Source organism: Rhinatrema bivittatum, chromosome 1 (genome assembly GCF_901001135.1).
Source record: "Rhinatrema bivittatum chromosome 1, aRhiBiv1.1, whole genome shotgun sequence".
In the NCBI taxonomy this organism is placed as follows: domain Eukaryota; kingdom Metazoa; phylum Chordata; class Amphibia; order Gymnophiona; family Rhinatrematidae; genus Rhinatrema; species Rhinatrema bivittatum.
This window is the reverse complement of record NC_042615.1, coordinates 12,163,996-12,179,769: the sequence shown is the minus strand read 5'-3', so window position 1 is coordinate 12,179,769 and position 15,774 is coordinate 12,163,996. Positions and strand designations below refer to the sequence as shown.

The following is a 15,774-nucleotide window of genomic DNA, read 5'->3' as shown; positions in this document are numbered from 1 at the left end:
GCCAGTCAGACTCTTTGAATTGAAAAAACATGAACACAAGAGGAGGAGGAAGAAAAAAAAAACCAGGCACGAAAGAAAGAATGAGGAGCAAAGAGAGGAGGAGGAGGGAGAACAAGAGGCCAGGGGCAAGAAGCAAGCAAGGGGCGGCGTGCGAGGAGGAAGGGGCAGAGCCAAAAAATGGAAGGAGAGTGCCAAGAGGATGGGAAGGAAGCAGGGAGCAGCAGTCCAGCCCTAAGCAGCCAAAAATGCATGGGGGGGGGGGGTAACCTGCAGGGAGGTGGGGGGTGTCGGGTTCTCCCTGGGAGTCTGGCAGAGAAAGGGCCATCGTTTACTGCACTAACGAGAGAGCGGGCGGAGCGGGTGTAAGGGGGGGGGGGGGGTGAGTCCGGGACATCCGCGCCTCCTCTCCACCCTGTAAGCGCGAGTGCGGGGGCCCCCTCCATCGCTGCGGCCGGGTCTGGGGGCAGCAAGGAGAGCTTTAAGGAAGGAAAAAACCCGTGCGGGGACTGCCCCGAGCAGCGCCCGAGCAGGGGGAGCGAGGAGAAGAGCGGAGGCCCACGCCGGGCTGCAGCCTGAGCCCGCGGAGGTTTCACCGGGAAGAAAACTCACTCGGAAGGATTTTTACAGGAACCGCGGTCGCTTTGGGCTTTTCAGCACAGAAAGCATTTCTGAATGTTTCCCCCAGAGGGTCCGTCCACGGCTCCAGAGCGGGAAGAGGCTCCCGAAGCGAGGTCGGGAGGGACCAGACTGCAAGCCCTGCAGAGGTCGTTTATCCCCTGCAAATCATTTGTTGGTCAAAACCTTGATCCCGCCAGACTAAATCATCAAAATCACTACCATGAGATTAGCTAGACTGGGTCAGCCCGAGGTCCATCGAGGCCAGCGTCCGGCCCCCGACAGTAGATCTGACTCTGGTTACCCTCAGGATACCAGGAGCCTTTTCTAGTCTACCTGGCTCATAATGTCTTATGCTCGTTTCCTCCAGGAATTTGCCCAAATCTCTTTTAAACCCGGTTCAGAGTCTTCTGACCCGGTCACGTCTTCTTCTGGCAACACATTCCCCGGCCCGACAGTGCCCTGAGGGGAAAAGTACTGTCTACAATCTGATCCACATCTGCCGGGGTGTAGGCCTTGTCTTAGTGTGCGACAGGGTAAATACCCGTCCCTTACTTATCCCTTCCAGCCCACTATGTCCTGTCTGAGCCACCCCTTTTCCCAGCTGAAGAGCCCTAAACTGCATCCGAGCAGAGACCGTCCACATCCTCTTCATCATTTTTCTCACCCTCCTCACTGCGCCCCTTTCTAACTCCGCTGTCTTTTCTGAGCGGCGACAAACAGAACTGCGTGCAGTGATTGCACCGGGGCTGGATACACAGGCAATGTGATCGTTCTCCGCTCCTTTTTCCATATTCCTAACGTTCTACTTACTTTTTGGACCAACGCCGCACACTGAGCCGAGGATTTCAAGGTATCATCCACCAAGACTCCGGGCTCACTTTCCTGGGTGGTGACTTCTAACAAGGAACCCAGCATCCTGAGCCTGCAGTTCAGATTCTTTATCTCCCTGTGCCTCACTCCTCATCCCAGCTGTCACTGACTCTGTGACACTCAGGGAAAGTCACTTTATCTCCCTGTGCCTCACTCCTCATCCCAGGGGTCACTGACTCTGTGACACTCAGGGAAAGTCACTTATCTCCCTGTGCCTCACTCCTCATCCCAGGGGTCACCGACTCTGTGAAACTCAGGGAAAGTCACTTTATCTCCCTGTGCCTCACTCCTCATCCCAGGGGTCACTGACTCTGTGACACCCAGGGAAAGTCACTTTATCTCCCTGTGCCTCACTCCTCATCCCAGGGGTCACTGACTCTGTGACACTAAGGGAAAGTCACTTTATCTCCCTGTGCCTCACTCCTCATCCCAGCTGTCACTGACTGTGTGACACTCAGGGAAAGTCACTTTATCTCCCTGTGCCTCACTCCTCATCCCAGGGGTCACTGACTCAGTCAGACTCAGGGAAAGTCACTTTATCTCCCTGTGCCTCACTCCTCATCCCAGGGGTCACTGACTCTGTGACACTCAGGGAAAGTCACTTTATCTCCCTGTGCCTCACTCCTCATCCCAGGGGTCACTGACTCTGTGACACCCAGGGAAAGTCACTTTATCTCCCTGTGCCTCACTCCTCATCCCAGGGGTCACTGACTCAGTCAGACTCAGGGAAAGTCACTTTATCTCCCTGTGCCTCACTCCTCATCCCAGGGGTCACTGACTCTGTGACACTCAGGGAAAGTCACTTTATCTCCCTGTGCCTCACTCCTCATCCCAGGGGTCACTGACTCTGTGACACTCAGGGAAAGTCACTTTATCTCCCTGTGCCTCACTCCTCATCCCAGGGGTCACGGACTCTGTGACACTCAGGGAAAGTCACTTTATCTCCCTGTGCCTCACTCCTCATCCCAGGGGTCACTGACTCTGTGACACTCAGGGAAAGTCACTTTATCTCCCTGTGCCTCACTCCTCATCCCAGGGGTCACTGACTCTGTGACACTCAGGGAAAGTCACTTTATCTCCCTGTGCCTCACTCCTCATCCCAGGGGTCACGGACTCTGTGACACTCAGGGAAAGTCACTTTATCTCCCTGTGCCTCACTCCTCATCCCAGCTGTCACTGACTCTGTGACACTCAGGGAAAGTCACTTTATCTCCCTGTGCCTCACTCCTCATCCCAGGGGTCACGGACTCTGTGACACTCAGGGAAAGTCACTTTATCTCCCTGTGCCTCACTCCTCATCCCAGGGGTCACTGACTCTGTGACACTAAGGGAAAGTCACTTTATCTCCCTGTGCCTCACTCCTCATCCCAGCTGTCACTGACTCTGTGACACTCAGGGAAAGTCACTTTATCTCCCTGTGCCTCACTACTCATCCCAGCTGTTACTGACTCTGTGACACTCAGGGAAAGTCACTTTATCTCCCTGTGCCTCACTCCTCATCCCAGGGGTCACTGACTCTGTGACACCCAGGGAAAGTCACTTTATCTCCCTGTGCCTCACTCCTCATCCCAGCTGTTACTGACTCTGTGACACTCATGGAAAGTCACTTTATCTCTCTGTGCCTCACTCCTCATCCCAGCTGTCACTGACTCTGTGAAACTCAGAGAAAGTCACTTTAACTCCCTGTGCCCCCCTCCTCATCCCAGCTCTGTCACTGACTCTCTGTGTGACCCTGGGTGAGTCACTTTACCCCCCTGTGTCTCAGTTCTAATCCCAGCTCTGTCACTCTCTCTCTGTATGACTTTGGAGGAGTCACTTTGTCATCCTGTGCCTCAGTTCTAATCCCAGCTCTGTCACTGACTTTCTGTATGACTTTGGAGGAGTCACTTTATCTTCCTGTGTCTCAGTTCTAATCCCAGCTCTATCAATGACTCTCTTGTATGATCCTGGAGGAGTCACGTTTTCTTCCTGTGTCTCAGTGCTAATTCCAGCTAAGTCACTGACTCTCTGTATGACTTTGGAGGAGTCACTTTATCTTCCTGTGTCTCAGTTCTAATCCCAGCTCTGTCACTAACTCTCTGTATGACTTTGGAGGAGTCACTATCTTCCTGTGTCTCAGTTCTAATCCCAGCTCTGTCACTGCCTCTCTGTATGACACTGGAGAAGTCACGTTATCTTCTTGAACCTCAGTTCTAATCCAAGCACTGTCACTGACTCTCTATATGACTGCAGGAGGCACTTTATCTTCCTGTGTCTCAGTTCTAATCCCAGCTCTGTCACTGACTCTCTGTATGACTTTGGAGGAGTCACTATCTTCCTATGTCTCAGTTCTAATCCCAGCTCTGTCACTGCCTCTCTGTATCACTCTGGAGGAGTCACTTTATCTTCCCTAAGCCTCAGTTCTAATCCCAGCTCTGTCACTGACTCTCCATGTGACCCTGGATGTGTCCCTTTATCTTCCTGAGCCTCAGCTCTAATCCCAGCTCTGTCACTGACTCTCCTTGTGACCCTGGATGAGTCCCTTTATCTTCCTGAGCTTCAGTTCTAATCCCAGCTCTGTCACTGACTCTCTGTATGACTCTGGAGGAGTCACTTTATCTTCCTGACCTTCAGTTCTAATCCCAGCTCTGTCACTAACTCTCTGTATGACTCTGGAGGAGTCACTTTATCTTCCTGAGCTTCAGTTCTAATCCCAGCTCTGTCACTAACTCTCTGTATGACTCTGGAGGAGTCACTTTATCTTCCTGTGTCTCAGTTCTAATCCCAGCTCTGTCATTGATTCTCTATATGACTGGAGGAGTCACTTTATCTTCTTGTGCCTCAGTTCTAATCCCAGCTCTGTCACTGACTCTCTATATGACTCTGGAGGAGTCACTTTATCTTCCTGTGTCTCAGTTCTAATCATGTTCTGTCACTGATTCTCTTTATGATCCTGGGTGGATCACTTTATCTCCCTGTGATCAATTCTTTTGGGGTTTTTTTGTAATTTAAAGTTTATTTTACCATAACACCAATCACATGGAACAGTGAAGCAATAGTGGAAAAGATAACATTAGATACAGTTTACATAAGTAAAACTCAACCCTTCCCTCCTCCTGTAGTATAAATTCTAATCCTAGCTCTTCTGCTGATTCTCTGTGCAGGCTTGGGTATGTAATATTGCCCTGTACATCAGTCCTAATCCCGATTCTCTCACTGATAATGTGTGTGTGATTGTGGACATGTCACTGTCACCCTGTGCCTCTCAGCTCTGTCACTGACTCTCTGTGTGATCCGTGGTGGATTGCTTTATCTCCCCCTGTGTATCAGTTCTAATCCCAACGCAGTCGCTGATTTGACTCTGTATGATCCGGGGTGGATTGCTTTATCTCCCTGTGTATCACTTCTAATCCCAACGCAGTCGCTGATTTGACTCTGTGTGATCCGTGGTGGATTGCTTTATCTCCCCCTGTGTATCAGTTCTAATCCCAACGCAGTCGCTGATTTGACTCTGTGTGATCCGTGGTGGATTGCTTTATCTCCCCCTGTGTATCAGTTCTAATCCCAACGCAGTCGCTGATTTGACTCTGTGTGATCCGTGGTGGATTGCTTTATCTCCCCCTGTGTATCAGTTCTAATCCCAACGCAGTCGCTGATTTGACTCTGTGTGATCCGTGGTGGATTGCTTTATCTCCACCTGTGTATCAGTTCTAATCCCAACGCAGTCGCTGATTTGACTCTGTGTGATCCGTGGTGGATTGCTTTATCTCCCCCTGTGTATCAGTTTTAATCCCAACGCAGTCGCTGATTTGACTCTGTGTGATCCGGGGTGGATTGCTTTATCTCCCCCTGTGTATCAGTTCTAATCCCAACGCAGTCGCTGATTCTCTGATTGATCCTGGGACAGTCAGGGTGGCAGTGCATGTTTTTGACATAGTGAAGTGTGAATCAAATCTTCTTAGATTCATCATGCCATATAAATCCCTGTTCTTATTACTTCCTGGTGAGACCTCACTTGGGATACTGAGTACAGTTCTGGAGACCGCACCTTCAAAGGATATAAACAGGATGGAGTCGCTCCAGAGGGAGGCTGCTAACATGGTCAGTGGTCTTCATTATCAAGCATATGGGGATAGACTTAAAGATCTAAACATGTACACCCTGGAGGAAAGGTGAGATAGGGGAGATATGAGAGAGACATTCAAATATCTCAAAGCTCTCCATGTACAGAAGGTGATCATTTATCAATGGCTAGGAGGCTCTAGAATGAGAGGCTATGAGATTCAGGAGTAATCTTAGGAAATATTTCTTTACAGAGAGAGTGGTGGATGCATAGAACGGCCTCCGGGTGGAGGTGGTAGAGACAAACAGTATCTGAATTCAAAAAAGCACGGGATGAATACAGGGGATCTCTAAGGGAGTGATAATGCTAAATTAATTGGATGGATGGGCAGATTTGATGGGCCATGCGGTCTTTTTCTGCCATCACATTACTATGAGGTTCGTCATGTCCATTTGTGTTAGTAGCACTGGTACTATTCAGAATAAACTTTTGTTTTAATGCACGCTTTCTACTCCAAGAGGATTTCAGAATGTTTTAACATGGTTTAAATGTTCCAGTCCTGATAGAGGATCGACGCTGCGTGAGTGGGGGCATTTCACAGTGCGCTCCAAAGTTTGTATTTATAAACACAACTCATTGCGAGTTTGCTTACCGTAAACAGTGTTTTCCATCGATAAGCAGGGCTGCATTGGCCATTACATGTAGGTGACATCATCCAACGGCAACAAATGGACCTCTCTCTCTTAGCTAGAAGAGCTTTTGCTCTACTGAGCATGTGTAGGAATTTCCACTCCAATGTTGCCTCGTGAGCCCCCTCAGTCAAGTTAAAACCTAAATCTAGCTAGGTAATCGACTCTAGGGAGACTCCAGGGGTATTTAGTATGGCTAACTCATCCTGCTATCTATGGAAAAATGTTCACAGTAAGCAAACTTGCTTTTTCATTTGATAAGCAGGCTGAATTAGCCATTACATGAGGGGAGTCTGAAGCTGAAGGTTGCAGCAGATCATTTACTGAATAAATAACCTGGACCTCATCATGGAAGGTAGACTGCTGGGTGAACAGGCTATGCAAAAATACTTGTCCGAATTTACTGTCACTTTTTGAGAGATTGTCCAGACCAGCGGTTCTCAACCGGTATGTCGCAACATACAGGTGTGTCGCCACATTTCCTGGTCCTCTGCTGACCCCCCCCCAAAAAAAAAAACAAAAAAAAAACGTTACTAAACTAGTTGCTCACTCTTTCTGCTTCAGGTCTCAACACCTCATCAGTGAGAACATATCTCAGTGCCATAGTGGCTTACCATGCTTGAATTGAGGTTAAACCTATCTCAGCTCATCCATTAGTATCCAAATTTATGAAAGGCTTATGGCATACTAAACCTTCAGTCGTAAAATCAGCTGTTCCCTGGGATCTAAATGTGGTTCTGGCAGTACCAATGAAGCCACCATATGGATCCCTGGAATTGGCTTTTGTCAAGTTTCTAAAAATGGAAAGTTATATTCCTGGTAGCAGTAACCTCAGTCAGAAGATTCAGTGAGCTTTGATCTTTTTAGTTCATTATCTGTCAGTGTTGGGACCTGAAGCAGAAAGAGTGAGCAACTAGTTTAGTAATGTTTTGGGTTCACATGCAAATGGATTCAGGGTATTGTGTTGACACATGTGGAGAACATTTTCCATTTAAAACTGTAAGGTCTTCTAGGGACTGAGGTGAGGCTAACCTGCCTGTAGTTTCCAGCCTCCTCTGCTCCTGCTCTTGTGAAGCGGGACCACCACTGCTCTTCTCCAATCTGGTGGCACCACTCCCATTTCCAGGGATCTATTGAACGGATCGTGGAGTGGACCCGCCAGCACATCTCTGATCTCCTTCAGTATCCTTGGATGAACCTCACCCGGCCTTTTCCACTTTCAGGTTTCCTAGCTCTTCCCATACATTCTCTTCTGTAAATTGAGTTTTGTCTACTCCACCCCCATCCACAGTCTTGACAACTAGCGATGGTCCTTCCGCAGGGTCTTCTTCAGTGAACACCGAACTGAAGTATTTGTTTAATATTTCAGCCATTTCTTCATCTCTCGCCCATTGATATTTGTCTACTTTTAATTTCACTATACCACTTTGGACCTTTCTCTGATGTATCTGAAAAATATTTTGTCACCTCGCTTTACCTCTTTGGAAATCCTTTCTTCCACCTGACTTTTTGCTTTCTTGATTTGTTACTTCATCTCCCTCAGTTTCACCAGATATTCTTCCCTGTGTTCCTCTTTTTGGGCTCCTTTATATTTCCTGAATGCTGTTCTTTTTGCTTTTATTTTATCATCCACCTCCTTTGAGAACCAGATCAGTTTCTTATCCCTCTTACTTTTGTTTATTTTTCTCACATACAGATTTGTTGCTCTTGTAATTGCTCCTTTTAGTTTGGCCCACTGTGGTTCCACCTCTCTCATTTTCTCCCAGGCTTCTATTTCTACTTCCAGGTACATCTCCATTTCAACAAAGTCCGTATTTTTTAAATTCAAAACTCGGGTCTTCGTGTGACGTCTCTGTATCCTATCTGCGATTTCAAACCATACCGTTTGATGATGACTGGTGCTGAGGTGGGCACCCACCCGCACATTAGAGACATTGTCCCCGACAGTGAGCACTAGGTCTAGTATAGCTCCCTCCCTCGTGGGTTTCATTACCATTTGTTTGAACTGAGCCCCTTGCAGGGCATCCACTATCTCTCTACTTCTTGTAAATTCTGCAGAAGGGATTCTCCAGTCTACACCCGGCAGATTAAAGACACCAACAATCAACACTTCTCCCTTCTTTCCCTCATTTTGGATGTCTTCAACCAGATCTCTGTCCAGATCTTCCTTTGGAATTAAAAGCCTGTAAACCACTCCAGTAAAAATGGATGCCCCATCATCTTTTTTTAAGATGGCCCATAATTTCCGTTATATGTAAGGGCACTGCCCAACAGTTCCTGTTTTTTGTAAACCGATGCGATGTGCGAACGGACATCGGTATAGAAGAGACCTTAAATAAATAAATAAATAAATAAATAAATAAATAAATAAATAAATAATGCTATCTCTACCCCACATTCTTTGCAGTTCAGTTGCTCAGATATTGTTTCTGACAAAGAGCTACTCCTCCCCCTTTTCTGACCTCTCTGTTTTTCCTTATCAAGTTATAGCCTGGTATGGCCATATAACAATCATGAGAATCCGTGAACCATGTCTTTGTGACCACAACAATGTCCAGGTTTGCCTCCACCATTAAGGCCTGCAGGTATTGCCCAGACTGCGAGCATTTGTTGTCATCGCTTTCCAATTTTTCTCTCTTGATTTGTTGCACTTCCAAGTCACAGTTTCTGCTTTTTTGAGCTGATTGATTTTGTTATTTTCTCCTCCCACTTTCTGTACTGCTTGGGGGTAACATTTCATTTTCATTGGCCATTTCCTGTCACCCCCATTCTTTAGTTTAAATGTCTGATAACATATGATCTGAATTTCTCACTTACCATCCTCCTTCCTGCTACAGACAAATGTAGGTCAAAAAGCCTTTTACTGTTCCAGTGTATCCAAAACCACTTTCTGTGCACCATTTTCTGAGCCAAGAATTGAAATGATCTATATGGCATAGCTTCTCATTTCCCTTTCCATGAACAGTTAGTACTTCCGAAAAGGCAATAGTCTTTGCAGTATGTCTTATCTTTCCTAGATTATGGAAATCTTTCTGTATTTCATGGATACCATTTCTATTGAGGTTCTTGGTCCCCAGATGGTTGACAACACTGATATCAAAGTTCCTACTTTTTTCTTCAATGACTTGGACTATCTGGTTTGTATTTCTATTAGCTGAAGATCCTGGAAGGCATTTAACTGTTATGTCACCATCAAAATGTGCTCCCAAATTAGTCTTCCAGCAGAAGCAGCTTTCTTTTATGATATTCGATTCTGTTGCAGGGCTTCTGGGTGCATTGGGTGACTTCCCTTTTAGAAATCACTTCAGAACCTATTGCTGAGGTTTCTTCATTCTCCAATGCAGAAAAAGCATTTTGTAAGGGTAAGAGTGGGGAGAGTGGGTGTCTCTTCATTACAGGCCTTATTCTGCCGGAGCCAGCTGTTATCCAGCTGCTCCTGGGGTTTTTGTAATGCTGGATGTCTGACTTCTCTGTAGGAGTGGGGGATGATGCTCAGGTTGCTGTAAAGTTGGGGAAGGAGGGTGTCTGTCACATTTCTTTTTCTACCAGAGCCCACTGTAAACCCTTTCTTCCTGGGTTTCTGTAACCTCTGTGGAGATGTGTGAGAGATTTTGGATGGCTCAAGGACTAAGAGGTTAATTGAAATGTGGACAGTTCCTCCCTTCCAGGAATCAGCTCCATTTTAATTGCATTTAGCTGAAGGCAAAAGGGGCAGCCTTCTGTTCTCCACATGATAGGCCTTGGGACAAAAGCACCACAATTGTTGCATTGAATGAAAGACATTTTGTTAAATACTCACTAAGCCCTTAAAAGTATATAGATAAGGTAAGGTAAAATGTAGACTCTAGCAAGGAGTTTTAATAGTATTTGAAATAGAACTAAAGTATTATTGTTAGCCAGTAAGATTAATAGGCAGAAATTGCAATACAATTTTTGTTATGTTAGGGAACGCTAGGAGAGCGTTCCCAACTTGAGGGGATTGTGTGCCCTTGGGCCTCGGCACGATCCCAGACGAATCCAAGACAGCACCGAAGGTTGGAGAGGCGTGTCCCAGCATGGGCGAAGACAAAGTCTGACCCTCTGCCGGACCTGCATGCTTCTGGAAGCCAACAACACTATGTTGGTATTTGAACAGTCCTCCAACCATTCCCAGCCCTTTCGGACCTGCCACTAGGTATCGGCAAGAAGCAGCAGGCCGGACTGAGGATGAGGGCAGATGGAGGCCTTGTGACACAGAAGATTCAAGACATGGAGGAGAAGACTCTGGAAGTGGATGAGGATCTGGGAAGACTCTCGATGCAACGGGGAACTTGGAAGACTCTTGGATGAGACGAGAAGCTGGGAAGATTCGGACATTGGCACTGTCTCTCACGGCGCCCTACACAGTCCACCCGCGGGACTGGTCATGGACCACCCTGTCCCACTGCGCGCCCTACACAACCTGGAGAGGCTGGTCACGGACCACGCGGAGGATGGGACAAGCGCAGGAAGGGAATCCAGATGAGACGAAATTCCAATGACGAGAACAGGAACCAATGAGACGGATTTACCCCAACAAGGTGTCATCTGGAGAACCAAAGTTGCTGGAGGGTCAGGACGACTCAGAACGAGCGAAGGAGGAGCGGAACCTCGGAACATCAGGAGGTGGAACATCAGGAGGCCTGGAACATCAGGGAGTAAAACATCAGGAAGCCTGGAACATCAGGGAGTAAAACATCAGGAAGCCTGGACTAGGAACCTCAAGACATGAAGACATGGAACATCAGGAAGCCACAAACACAGGAAGCAGACGAGACATGGAGCTCCAACGAAGAACGAAGACCTGACGGAGCGCTGGAAGTCTAGACTTCCAGGAACAAGTAACGCCAATGCAAGGCAAAGCTGGGAAGTGTTGGAGAAGCCTTTTTACAGGGCTGAGACAGGAAACAGTCATCAGTTGGGGCCCAAGGCATATCCGGCCGTGGGCCCTTTAAATCTTGTGAAGAGACGCGGCTCCCGCCTTAAGAACAGGAAGTTGTGCAGGACCATGGCCAGCGGCCATGCTGCTGCTAACGCCAAAGAACAGAGTGGGGCCGAGGAACAGGCCCAGCGTTGTTGGCAGCTCTCAAGCCACAGAGGGCAGACTGAGGAGCGGCTCTAGCCACAAGGAAGACCGGGGACTGTGGCCTCCAGGCAGAGAGAAGGTAAGAGGCTGCCATGAGAGCAGAATCATAACAATTTTTACAGGCAATATGGCAGTTTAAATAATAATTATGTGAGGTGCATGGAACTACTATGTAATGAGATGAGATGATTGAATCTAAGTATCAAGGAGTCCTGGGGAGACTATATATGAAAAGTAGATTCAGGGGTGGGTAGAGAGGGAGGAAACAATTTAAAGGTTTGATTATCTTAGTTCAGACCCAGAAAGGCAGTTTAATTAGCAGACTTTCTGGCTGCAGTTAAATAAAATCTGCCCCTCCTAACCGCCAGAGCACACTATTATACTATTCTACTAGCATCCTAGTATCTGGAGTTAGAAAGGTCTTCCAGTGGAGAGTTCGAAGGGAGGTCAGAAGGGATCCCTCGTTGACCGCTCTTCAGAGCCAAGAGGAGTGGAAACACTGATCCAGGATCCAAACAATGAAGAAGGTAACTGAGAAGGGATCCTTGCTTGTCTCGGAGGGGTAAACTCCTGGTGGACATCCTCTGATTGGCAGAATCCCGCTGCAAGACCAGAACTACCGGAAGGGGTTATGATGGATCGTGGATATTTGGACTCCTCCTCAGGGGAGTAAATCTGATATCCTGGAAAGGAAAGGCTGCAGGCACCCTCCTTATCCTTAGCTACCACAGAAATAAATCATTCACCAGCTCTGTTATCTGGTCAAGGAGCTGATGTGCCCAAGGGAACATCCTCTTCTGATAGCAAAATGGAATCTTGCACATCTTCTGGGTTCCGCAAATTGTGAACCGGAGGCTGACTGGATGTCAGTAGTACCAGAGAACAAATAGGATGTGGAGTCTCTAGGAGTGGTCTTTGTTCCATTCATTTCTTTTTTTTTTTTTGGAGTAAGGTCTCTAGTAATTGATGGGAGTAGGGGCCTCTTTCAAAATTTTGTGCAGACCTGCATACAGCTGCGTAGGAAGCACAGCAGCACAATACATCAACAATGGAGCCACCGATCCTGGTAGCAGAGGAAGACCAATGCATTTCCCCTTTCAGGGATCGATACAAACTGGATTTATGCATTGATGTGTTGCCATGGATTTATGAGTTGATGGTACCTGTCCACTTTTGTGTTGACAGTGCCAGAGACTCAGTGCTTTTGGCACACCGGCTGTTCTAGTGGCTCTGCAGAGTGGGACCCCTTCTTCTTCAATACATGTCTCTTACTCAGTCGTGAGGTCCGGCCTGTTCCGCCGATGGAAGGATATTTTGGAGGAGCTCCTGCTCACCTCCATTCCCAGTGAGGCAGATGAGGCTGCACTTCAGAAGAAGGACCGACTGCAGCTGCTTTAACACTTACCCAGTTCCTCCATTTTCCAGGCCTTTGATCTTTGGGTCCTCAAGGACATCCCATCCACAGTCATAACAGTTAGTCTGGCCATGATCCAGTCCCAGATAATAGTAGCAGAGGTCAAGTCCCATCAGTGATGGACATTTTCCTTCCATAAGCACAGTCCTTGAATCGCCTGACTGTGGCCTTCTTCTGTCCAGACATCCTGAAGAAAAGCTCTTTTCTTTTAAAAGTAGCACTGAAAAGTGATGTTTGGGGGCTGCTGAGGCAGCAAGGCAACTTTAAGATTAAAGTTATGAAAATTTTCACAGAAAAACATATTCGTGCTGTGCTTGGATGAAAAAAATTGAGGAGGCTCACAAGGCAACGCCAGAGTGGGAGTTCCTGCACATGCTCAGCAGAGCTAAGAGAGAGGTCTGTTTGGTGCCGCCTGATGACCTCACTTACATATAAAGGCCAGTGCAGCTCTGCTTACAGATGGAAAAATAAAACATTCCTCTCTAGCTGAGCAGGTCAGCACTTGGTTTTGTTTGCAAAGGCAGTTACTGAAGGCAGTCACTAAGAAATCCTCCTCTAGCATATCCTAATGGCTTTTTATCAGATAGAAATCCAGCCAGAACAGCGACCTTCAAAGGAGTGAAGTGAAAGGCACAGGAAACAGGCAGGGGGAGGCCACAACTGTTCCGAACAACAGGGTTAAACTGAAGCACATGCCGAAGACAGAGAGCGGCACCCCAAAAGTTGACTTCTCCCAGTGAGGAAGTCGGAACCCCAGAACCTGGAGACAGCTCGGCTGCAGCCAAAAGGAAACGGGGGGGAACAGCAAGAACCAAGTTCTCTCAAAAACTGCTTGGCTCAGCTGAGCAAAGTAAAATGCAAACAGCAGAAATAGGCTAAATGCAAGTTTGTTCCTTCTGGTTACTTGAAAAGCAGGTTGGTGTGACAAATTACTGCTGCCCATGTATAGAAACCTGCCCTGGGAGATCACCCAGCCAGTCTGCTTTTCAGATTAACAGAAATTTGTATTATGTGCTAAAAAATAATCTCTGAGCATGGCACAATGTAAAATGCATACAATCAACACACCAATAATACAATACATACAAAAACCATAGAACAAACAACTAAAAGCATACAACGAAAATAATCATCCTAACAAAAAACGAAAGTATCCACAGGATTGGCCACTGTTGGAAACAGGATGCTGGGCTTGATGGACCCTTGGTCTGACCCAGTATGGCAATTTCTTATGATCTTATCCACAATGAATATGCATGCAATGAAGGCAGCGCATGCACATTTCTCTCATGCATATTCACTGTGGATATCCTCATTAGTCAGGATTGGTTTAGGAACCACTGGCCAGCGACCGGCACTGTGCAAATTTGAAGTGGACATGAGAAAGCCACTGCCTGGCCCTCATTGGCCATTTTGCTGGTTAAGAGAAATTCCCTCCCTCCAGTGCATTTCAGTGGGAAACAAAAGCTCCTCTTTCAAATCTGAGTGATAATCCCACTGCTGCCTCACTCCGGCACATCCTGCATTACCCAAAAAGCAGCAGCTCTGGATCCAAAAAAACTCAAACTTACAACCTAGCTTCCATTAGTCAAATGTGCAGGAGCCCATCATAAAAATACCCAAAAGACCTCAGGGCAGAGATCGTCAGTAAACAAAATACAACAAATTAAAACAATAAACAAAATTATAGTAATTACGTACATACATAAAAACAGAGGATAAAAAATGATCAAAACCCATACAAGATATCTCAGCAATATCAAATAAAATCAGAAGCTTGCACCAGGCATGTAAACCTGGGTCTAAACTGGGTAAGCTCACAGCAGTGGTTACACTGCATGATCAGGAAATCCTTCCTGAACTGCATCAAGTCAGAGCGAACGCATAACTCACATGGCAATGTGCTCCAGCAAGACGGGACGAGCACAGGAAAGGCGAGCTTACCTTCACAGCCAGGAAGTTTAACCCACTCTCGTTGGCCAGGGCCTTGGCTATCATAGTCTTGGAGCAGCCGGGAGGGCCGTAAAGCAGCACTCCTTTCGGTGGCTGAATGCCCATGCGCAGGAAGGACTCGGGGTGCCTCAGGGGCCACTCCACGGCCTGCTTCAGCTTCAGCTTCACACCCTCCAGGCCTCCGATGTCCGACCAGGATACCTGGAATGCAGAACAAGGTCACGGACTGAGACCCATCTCACCAGACCTGCCTGGACTTCTCTGAATCCTCTTGGGTGGCAGCAGACATGGGAGCATCATGGCATCTCTAACTCCAGCAAAAATAAACACCACCACCCAGGCTCTAAAGAGAAATGTCTGGTGGCTTTCCAGCTACTCATCCTCTCTCTCCCCCGGTGCCCAGGGCTGGGCAGGAGCCTGCTGGAAGAGCGAGCACCGAAGACCCTCTGAGAACAGCGTGTGCTGCGTCCCATAAGTACCCCCCCCCCCCCAGCCACAAGCCAAGCCACGAGAGGGCGGATCCAGTACTGCTTCCCTGCAGCCAAGCCACGAGGGACGGACACAAACGGGAGCGCCAGATCAAACCAGGCGTGCTCAGTGCACAAAGAGCTTGCATGATGGAAGGAGCCAGAACTGACGAACCGCTGGCTCAGAAGAGGCCTCTCCACCAAGGCCAGGGCTCGCATTTCATTTCATCTCTTCCGATCATTTCTTCATTGTTACACTGGAGCATTCCCAGCACCCAACACACCCTCCCAGTGCCAGACCTACACTGCCTGGAGCGGTGGCGTTTCACAAACCCCACACACTCCTGCCCGCTTCTTGCAAAATATACAGAGAGCAGCAGCAGTGGCACATCCTGGCATCTCACAGACAGGACAACACTTTCCTGCACCTCGGCATATTACATACAGAGACTAAGAAAAAAAACCTGTCAATAATGATGAGAACAAGGACTGACAATATGTACCTTTCATCCCTTAAACTCTATCTCCTCTTCCTCCATCCACAGCCTGCCATTCACCATCCCTGTCACCACTAATTACCCCAATTCATACCCCTCCGTACTGGTAAGGGTCCTGAT

General features: G+C 47.6%; 1 protein-coding gene across 1 annotated transcript in view; it reads right to left on the bottom strand.

Annotated features, from left to right (window-relative positions):
• The window catches only part of SPATA5 (spermatogenesis associated 5), a 494,680-nt gene that overhangs the window by 388,486 nt on the left and 90,420 nt on the right, over positions 1 to 15,774 (bottom strand). Inside the window, exon 10 of the mRNA XM_029587990.1 lies at positions 14,682 to 14,891. Coding sequence (XP_029443850.1) covers positions 14,682 to 14,891 — 210 coding nt within the window. The remainder of the gene's footprint in view (positions 1 to 14,681; positions 14,892 to 15,774) is intronic.